This window comes from Suricata suricatta, chromosome 8, assembly GCF_006229205.1.
Source record: "Suricata suricatta isolate VVHF042 chromosome 8, meerkat_22Aug2017_6uvM2_HiC, whole genome shotgun sequence".
In the NCBI taxonomy this organism is placed as follows: Eukaryota; Metazoa; Chordata; class Mammalia; order Carnivora; family Herpestidae; genus Suricata; species Suricata suricatta.
Window position 1 is genome coordinate 22,027,782 of NC_043707.1, and position 8,676 is coordinate 22,036,457.

General features: G+C 58.3%; 2 protein-coding genes across 3 annotated transcripts in view; one reads left to right on the plus strand and one right to left on the minus strand.

Moving 5' to 3' along the window:
* Window positions 1–481: 481 nt before the first annotated feature.
* Window positions 482–4,125, plus strand: HSD3B7 (hydroxy-delta-5-steroid dehydrogenase, 3 beta- and steroid delta-isomerase 7). 2 transcript variants are annotated; one of them, XM_029946061.1, is made up of 7 exons: window positions 482–587; window positions 949–1,120; window positions 1,335–1,490; window positions 1,755–1,863; window positions 2,154–2,253; window positions 2,438–2,600; window positions 3,090–4,125. In XM_029946061.1, exons 2-7 carry the CDS (start codon window positions 955–957, stop codon window positions 3,503–3,505), a joined length of 1,110 nt encoding a protein of 369 aa, XP_029801921.1. In that variant the 5' UTR covers window positions 482–587; window positions 949–954; the 3' UTR covers window positions 3,506–4,125. The 2 variants fall into 2 exon arrangements, with proteins under 2 accessions (XP_029801921.1, XP_029801922.1); XM_029946062.1 differs by having other exon boundaries at window positions 535–587; window positions 953–1,120.
* Window positions 4,126–4,235: 110 nt separating this feature from the next.
* Window positions 4,236–8,676, minus strand: part of STX1B (syntaxin 1B) — a 17,844-nt gene continuing 13,403 nt past the window's right edge. Inside the window, exons 8-10 of the mRNA XM_029946063.1 lie at window positions 8,159–8,296; window positions 7,965–8,075; window positions 4,236–7,707 (exon numbers count right to left, since the gene is read on the minus strand). Of these exons, the coding sequence (XP_029801923.1) occupies window positions 7,627–7,707; window positions 7,965–8,075; window positions 8,159–8,296 (330 nt within the window). The 3' untranslated portion in view covers window positions 4,236–7,626. The remainder of the gene's footprint in view (window positions 7,708–7,964; window positions 8,076–8,158; window positions 8,297–8,676) is intronic.

The following is an 8,676-nucleotide window of genomic DNA, read 5'->3' on the forward strand; positions in this document are numbered from 1 at the left end:
TGCTTGGTCAATAATCTTTGGGGAAGAGTAGGGTGGGGGAATGGGGGTTTAGGACAGAGATGGGGCAAGTGAAGAGAGGGAGAAGGGGATAGACTTGAATTTTGGGGTGGGTAGACCTACAGGACTCAACCACTATTGCTCTGGGTCACCTAATAGGCTGGAATAGTCATCCAGAAATCCCCCACCAAGGTCAGCCAGAGCTGGGCCAAGGTCAGGCCTCCCTTTCCTTCCCAGAACCACAGTTGCTGCTGGGCTTCTGGCATCCTGGGAAATCCAGCAAAAGGGAAGGACTGACATCATGCATGGGAATGAGGTCACCCCACCTGCTCCATCTCTATAGCCACCCAGCCCCTTCCCCAAGTTCTTTGCTGGAACCAGAGGGCAGAGTGGCCACCAGGGGGCGCCCTGTGGCAAGAGTGTGGGGTATGCAGGGGTGGAGGCTGGGCTGGTGTCTGTTCCTGGAATGGGCTAGGAGGGAGGAGGAGCAAGCGGAAGGGGACGGTGTGTTGGCCGGCTGGCCCGGGCGGGCGAGAGAGAAGACCGCCCCTCCAGTGGTCGGTTTGGGCACCCTGGGACCAGGGCTGCAGGTAGGCAGAGGTGATGCCAGGGCCCAGGGGTCCCTTTCCCTAGTTACAGTCCTACCCATCTCCCTCTCCCTTCCTTCCCAGCCCCTTACCTCCTCTCCTCCATTTTTGTCCCAGAACCTCCCCCTCCAGCTCAAACCCTGAGCCCTTCCCAAACACCAAGCCCTCCCCCTTCTTATCTCAGTAACTGCAGTCAGAGGGCAGGGTAGCCTGGCTGCTACAGCCTCCAGGAGCAGCCCCCACCCCTGGCTCGCTGATCCAGTCCCCTGCCAGTCCCCTGCGCCAGAGGCCCTGTCTAGGAGCAACAGGTGTGCTGCTGGCACTGGGGTAGGTGATGGCAGGCAACTCCGGTTCTCCTCCCCAGCCAGGCATGGCAGACTCTGCAGAGACCCGGAAGCTGGTGTACCTGGTCACAGGTGGCTGCGGCTTCCTGGGGGAGCATGTGGTGCGGATGCTACTGCAGCGGGAACCCCGTCTCTCTGAGCTGCGGGTCTTTGACCTGCACCTGGGTGCCTGGCTGGAGGAGCTGAAGACAGGTGATCACGGTGCAGAGGGAAGGGGGGTGGCGGGCGGGCGGACTTCCTTTGCCGTGGTGGAAAAGATGATGCCTGTTTATGTCTTCCAGTGCACATGGATGGGATGAATGAGTCACCTTGGGAACATGTGGCTCCTGAGGGTGTAGGCTGAACCCAGCTGCTGGCCGGCGGCCCCAGCTCTGACACTGGCTCTGCCTGCCCCTATCCCTTCCAGGGCCCGTGCAGGTGACGGCCATCCAGGGGGATGTGACCCAGGCCCATGAGGTGGCAGCGGCTGTGGCTGGAGCCCATGTGGTCATCCACACAGCTGGGCTGGTGGATGTGTTTGGGAGGGCCAGTCCTGAGACCATCTATGAGGTCAACGTGCAGGGTGAGGTGGCTGTTTGTTCCCCACCCCCTCTTTGGCCTTGACTTCTGTGATCCTCTTGTGAAAACCTGTCCTCTGGGCACTCCTGTTCCTGTAGTGCCAGGTCAACAACGCCCACTGACCTGCCGTGGGACCTGGGGAAGGAAGCCACAGGCCCGCACCCAGACTGGGAATGGGGGTGGGGGGGCGGGGGACGGTGGGAAAGATACAGAGAGGGAGGAAGTTTTAGCTTGGGTACACCCTTCCTATCCCCACCACCTCTCCCAGGCACAAAGAACGTGATTGAGGCTTGTGTGCAGACTGGAACACGGTTCTTGGTCTACACAAGCAGCATGGAAGTTGTGGGGCCCAACATCAAACGCCACCCCTTCTACAGGTAAGCTGAGATTCCCCTCAATATCTTAAGAGCCCCGTCTCCCCTCAGCATTAAGAATTTTCTGTCTCCCCAGGGCGCCTGGGTGGCTCAGTCGGTTGAGTGTCCACCTCTTGATCTGGGCTTAGGTCATAATCTCACGAGCTGTGAGATCAGGCCCCACATTGGGCTCTGAGCTGGCAGCGTGGAGCCTGCTTGGGATTCTCTTTCCCTCTCTCCACCCCTCCCCTGCTCTCTCTCTCTCAAAATAAATAAAAGAAACATTAAAAGAATTTTCCCTCTCTCCTAACTAGGGGTAATGAGGACACCCCATATGAAGCAATACACAGACACCCCTATCCTTGCAGCAAGGCCCAAGCTGAGCGGCTGGTCCTGGAAGCCAATGGAAGGGAGGTGAGACAGAAGAGACCCAAAGGTGGGGTGCGGAGGGCTCCCGGTCAGAGGCAGAGCCAGGGCCAGCAGGACTTTTTTGCATCCTGCCCTGGGCACCTCCCTTCGATCTCCAGGTTGAGGAGGCCAGGGCCAAGTGCAGGCTACTGGGTCCTAGGTATGAGCTGTCCCTGCCTTTTGTGCCCAGGTCCATGGGGGACTATCCTTGGTGACATGTGCCCTGCGTCCCACTGGCATCTACGGTGAAGGACACCAGATCATGAGGGACTTCTACCACCAGGGCCTTCGTCTGGGGGGTCGGCTCTTCCGGGCCATTCCAGCCTCCGTGGAGCACGGCCGGGTCTATGTGGGTAAGGCTCAGCCTACACAGCGAGGAGGCTAAGAACAGGACAGGACCCATGTGGTCCCGGAGGGGCGGGGTGTGCCCTGGCTAGAAAAAGGTGAGCCACATGTGGACCAGCGAGACGGGGATGCAGGCGCTGTCTGCGCAGGCCACGGAGGAAGCCGCAGTTGTGTGAGTTGGGAAGGCTAACGTAGAAAACATGCCAAGGCTGAGGACAGGACTGCAGTTGTGGGAGCAGCCTCTCCCCAGGAGAGAACAGGGGCAGCACCTCAAGACAGGGCCAACCAAAGGAGCATCCATGCAGACTGGCCCAGGAGGGCAAGTGGCTACGGGGCAGAGGAGAAAGCAGCCTTTCCAAGGGCCATGGTTGTGTGGGCACATCTACTTGAGCCCAAAGAGGAGGTGGCTTGGACTCGGGCTGGCCCAGGAGAGAGCAGCGTCTGCAAGGTCTCCAGGGCACTCAGGGGCACATCCGCCTCCCTTCCCCCACTGGCAGGCAACGTGGCCTGGATGCACGTGCTGGTGGCCCAAGAGCTGGAGCAGCGAGCGGCACTGATGGGCGGCCAGGTGTACTACTGCTATGACGAGTCGCCCTATAAGAGCTACGAGGACTTCAACATGGAGTTCCTGGGCCCCTGCGGGCTGCGGCTGGTGGACACCCGCCTGCTGGTGCCCTACTGGCTGCTGATGCTCCTGGCTACCCTCAATGCCCTGCTGCAGTGGCTGCTGCGGCCGCTGCTGCTCTACGCCCCCCTGCTCAACCCCTATACACTGGCGGTGGCCAACACCACCTTCACCGTGAGCACCAACAAGGCCCAGCGTCATTTTGGCTACAAGCCCCTATTCTCATGGGAGGACAGCCGGACCCGCACCATCCGCTGGGTAAAGGCCATGGAGGGTTCAGCCCCATAACGGTGGAGCGGGGGCCTGGAGCCCAGCCTGGCATGTCCATCCAGGTCCAGAGCCCTCAGACCCTGAGTGGGGAGGGAAGGCTGCATTCTAGAGCTGGAGGAGGGCTATCCTAGAGCCCTCCACATTTTTAATCCACGAGCCTTCAGTCCGCGTCCTGATGCCTCTAAGTTCTAGGGCAGGGTTTTGGGGCAGGCGTGTCTTCACTCTCAACCCAGGCCTGATGGCTGGTTGGTGAATGTCGGATTCCCCCGATGTTCTCAACTGCCCCATCCCAGTCCTGGCTTTTCAAGCAGGAACTGAGTAGGAGTTCCATGGTCTTCCTGCTGGCTTTCTGATGTCCCAGCGTGGCCCTCAGGCCTGGATTCAGAGTGAAGATCTTTTCTGGCTCCTCCCACCACCTTAGGCCCTCCTTGGGGGTCATAGTCCCATTATTTTCAAACATTTATCACCTTTGGACAGCTCTCTTTTCTCTTCAATGAAGCCCTAAGCAAATCTGTATATGTTCCCTTCTTCCCACCCCTCCACCCAAATTAGTTCCTGCAATATTGTTCTATCTCTGCCCGAGGACGCCCCCGTAACGCTGTACCTGGCCAAGCCCTAGATTAAAGCTCCTGATCCAAGCCTGTGCCCTCCTGCCTGTCCAGCTCCCCCTCCCACCTCCCACCATGTGTCCCTGCTCCCCACGGCGCCCGTCCCATGTGGGGACAGAAGGAAGTGAGCACACAGCACGCCCGCTGTTGGATTGGTTGCTATTTCTCCCGTCCCACGGGGCCCGACCCGGCCCGGGGTAGGGGTGGGGGGGCTCTGGGGACAGGACATGCAGGGCAGGGGGCGGGGCAGAATTTTCCTGTGTTTTATCCATTTGCATCTTGGTCACCAATAGAGAGAAATGGGACTCTGAGGGCTAACAGGAGAGGATGGCCTGGCTCTGGGCCCCCAGCCAGGCCCCAGGAGTCCTGTCCCCTCTGGGGAGGAAAGGGAAAGAGCTCTAGAAACCAACGGAGAAACAGAAGGGGCAAGGGCTCATGTCAGCAAACACGGCTACATCACGTGACACGCCAGCGACACGGAAACACACGCCAACGCACACGGCTGCACAGCGGGCAGGGGGTGGTGGGGGGAAGAAGGGAGCCGGGGGCCACCCATCTTGTCCTCTGCGGGGCAGGCTGGGGGGACAGGGTGAATGCATAGAACACATCATGTACACACGCTCAAGGCGTGGCAAGAGCGTGCATCGACCCACAGGCACATGGGATGGACACGCAGTGTGCTTCGTGAGAGGTGGGGCTAGGGAGAAAGGGGACAGGGAAGCAGCGAGCCCTGGCCAGGCCCAGGACCACCCACAGGGCACACATGGGCTTGGTGGTTGTGGGTGCATGGAGGGTGAGCAGCACACACTCGTCCAAGAACATGCAAAAGACACCAGGCCCCAGACAACATTCCAGGACACATACAGACACAGCAGCCAGCAACCAAACACGCCATATGACCTATGGGACTTGCAGAAGGTGGGGACAGCAGACCCCCGGGGATCCTCTGGTCCAATGGAGACCCAGGGACGGGCAGCTATGGGCCTAATACCACTCAAGGAGGCAACGGCATCACTCCAGCCGTGGCTCCAGCCTTGTTCTTGTGGCCCCAGGGGTGTAGGAATTCCGGAAACACCTGGGGCTGCAAAGGTGTCCTGGCTAGGCGACAGGAAGGAAAAAGGGCGGGGGTGCTGAGGCCTGCTCTGATGTCCCCAGAGAAGCCGGAGATGGGAGCAGAAGGGCTGTAATCAGACACGGGGGCAAACTGCCTGTCCTGAAGAAGGACATTCTTGGAAGGGACAGACAGGCTCCCCTCTTCCACAGAGCCCGCCTTGGGGGTTACATGCATTGGCCTCACACAGGCAGGGATCACACAGCTCACATAGGGAAAAGGTCGAGCTACCTGAGCTGGGGTGGGGGCGGGAGGGGTATTGTGTTCCAGAGGTCACATCTGCATCATCTCCCTGTGGTCTGTTTCCCTGTCTCTCTTACACGCGCGCGCGCGCGCACACACACACACACACACACACACACACACTTCACGTTAAGTGGGACTTTGGGAAACAGTCTGCACACACACCCCCAACCCTGGGGCAGGGCATACTGCTGAACTTGTGTGTCCAAGCCTATATATGTGGGTCCTTTGCTCATGCACCTCCCACCCACCTGACCTCCCCACCCCCCAGCCCGTGCTTAGCACATGCATGCATTGTTTACACAGTGAGGGAGGAGCCGGCCCTTCCTTCACCCTCAGAAACTCGGGCCTGTGCCTCACCTTCAACCTCAACCCAGGGGATGGGCAGGGGTGGGGACAGCTATTGCCAACATTTCAGCAGGGGACGGGGCCTGGGACTCCACTCACCCTGAGTGGCCGCGGCCGACTGGCCTTTCCAGTACTCCTGAAATAACAGTTCTGGTCCCTGAGGCAGAGCCTAGAGCATCGGATGCGGTGGGGAGGACCAGCACTGGCCAGCTCTGAGGTAAATGTGTGGGAAGCAGGAAGGTCCTCATTTTCAGTCTGTGTGGGGCGGCCCTTGACCTTCACCCCATCAGTAACGTTTCCCACAAATAGCCCTTTCGGGTGGCATCTGCATGCAAGTGGGCACAGCCTGGATGGGCACCCTGCCCGTGTTAGCATGCACATTCCGGTGTGTGTGTATGTGCCCGCGGAGGGCAACCCGCACGAGGCCTCCTCAGCCTGGGCACGTGTGAGCACACTGAGGTGTACTTGTTCTCACAGACAAAGGTCCACCCTCTGGCAGAGACACAGAGAAAGACAGGCGTCTGAGGACGTAGGCACAGGGGCTCTGAAACCTGGCAGGGCAGGAAGCTGCAGTTGCACAATGTTGACGGGTCGTGTGTGACCACACGAGCTGTTGGTCAGCAGCTCTGGGGGGACAGGGAGAGGGCAAACACATCTGGACAAACAAACCTGGACGGAGCACATGTCTTTAAAGACAAACATGTGTGTGCATATAATACACAGGCGGGCAGAAACACACTCTGTAGAAAGCCTCTAGACACACACTCTCTCACACACATGTGGTCTACACAGCACAGAACTACAGATTTTTGGGCCTACCCAACACAGGTGTCCAGGGCACAATATGGAGGGCTCTGTCTGAGGAGATGACCTATCAACATTGGGCACATCCTTGAGACACACACACACACACACACGTATTCCTCACGTTACCTGCTGGGGGAAATGCACATGTATACACAGGCCGAGCTAGGTTATTTGCACGTGTATACTTCCACTCACCTGTGTCCACTCACCTTGGCTAAACTCCACAGGCTCACAACGCGCACACACGCACACACACGCTCCCTGGGACACATGCCGGCCCCCAGGGCGACGAAGCCAGAAAGATTTGCTCAACATCACACTGGGGTGTCTGCCATGGCCTACTGTATCTGGGCCCACCCGAATCCTCTGGGCATGTGAGTGTGAGCGTCCGTACACTCACGACCTGCCCTACCTCTAGCAGACACAGTGGAGGCGGGGGTCAGTGGAAGAGGTGCTACTGTGTTGGACTCAAACACTCAAACACAAAATTCCATGTACACAAACTGTGTGTCTGTGGATCTGTGGCCACCCACACACACACACACACACACACACACACACACACACACACACACATACAATCTATTCACAGAAGACAGAGCGGGGCTTGGTGGACTGCTGTGTTGTACCCGGCCACAGTCTACACACAGCAGCCCGAGTGAACGGGGGAAGCTCAGAAGACACACAGACCTGAGGTGGGGGGCCAGAAGGGCAATTTGGTGCTTCTACACATCTACACACGTACACACACACGCTGGGGTGTCCACACGTCTCGAGCATGTGCCGGCGGCATGCATGTTGGTGTGCATGTGTAATCACGCCTGCTGCTATCTACGTGCGGGGGCAGGGGTGGTCCATGGCGGGTTGAGGTCCAGAGACTCCAGGGTCTGACGGGGGGGTGAAAGGGGGGGCTGCCTGGGTCTGTCTTGGGGGTGAGCCTGGAGCAGGGGATGGAAGGGGTGGTGGGGGTATTGCTCCCAATGTGGTGGGGGAAGGGTCTGGGAGAGATAGGGGTGGGGGGCCTACAAGCCCAGCGTCCCCCCAATGGATGACGCCAAGACCACCCCCAGCACCACACAGCAAATGATGATCATGATTTTCTTCTGCAGGCAGAAAGGGTGACAGGGAAGAAGGAGGAGAGAGACAGAGAGATAAAGAGAGACAGACAGATGTGAGGAAAGGTGAGGGAGGAGATGTGAGGAAAAAGAGGAGGGGAGAGAAAACAGAAAAAGGAAGAGGTCAGAGCCAGAGATAAGGCCTCCCTCTGGATTTCATCACTCACCTCAGCCCTGGCCTGAGCCCAGCCCCGACCGCTCAGCTCCAGCCCACCTGCCCCAGAGGCCCACCTGCCCCAGCTCACCCTCCGGGCCTTGCTCTGATATTTCACAGCTTTCTTGGTGTCAGACACAGCTCGCTCCACATAGTCCACGGAATGTTCCACGTTGTACTCGATGCGGTCAATCATCTCACCCTGCAGAGGAGATGTGCATAGGACGGGGTAGGGGTTGGGCTGCACGTAGGGCAGGCTCCCAGAACGTGCGGGAAAGGCAGTACCTGGCTTTCCACGAGCATGGCCATGTCCACAAACATGTCGTGCAGCTCTCGGATGCTGGTTTCCAGTTTGATGATCTCGTTGTGCCTCGTCTCGATCTCATTCAGCGCCTGCTTTGTCATCTGTGAGTCCATTTTGATCTAGGGCGACAGGGGAAGGGGGGCAGAGGGGAGGAGCTGCAGACCACCCTTCACTCCCGTGAGTTTGGATTCTGCAGCCAGAACATCTGGGTTCAGATCCAACTGTCACTTACTAGCTCTAACCATGGGCAAATAGTTTAACCTTTCTGGGCCTCAGTTTCCATACCTAGAAAAGGTAGATAATAGCAGTGCCCACCTCCCATGGCTGTTGTGAACATTAACTGAGTTAATACGTATACACTGATTAGAACAGTCCCTGGCCCACAGTAAAGCACTAAAGGGGCCTGTTAAGATACAAAAAATAACAGGGCTTCCTCTGACACACACACTGGGAAGCCCAGGGAAGAGAGAGAGGCGGGTGCCGAGCCACCAGTAGTACT

Bases quoted from the DNA above. Each gene is read 5' to 3' on its own strand.
- HSD3B7 (XM_029946061.1), top strand. From the start codon at position 955: ATGGCAGACTCTGCAGAGACCCGGAAGCTGGTGTACCTGGTCACAGGT. The intron at 2,254-2,437 runs GTGAGACAGAAG...TTTTGTGCCCAG, and splicing joins TGGAAGCCAATGGAAGGGAG to GTCCATGGGGGACTATCCTT. The intron at 2,601-3,089 runs GTAAGGCTCAGC...CCCCACTGGCAG, and splicing joins GCACGGCCGGGTCTATGTGG to GCAACGTGGCCTGGATGCAC.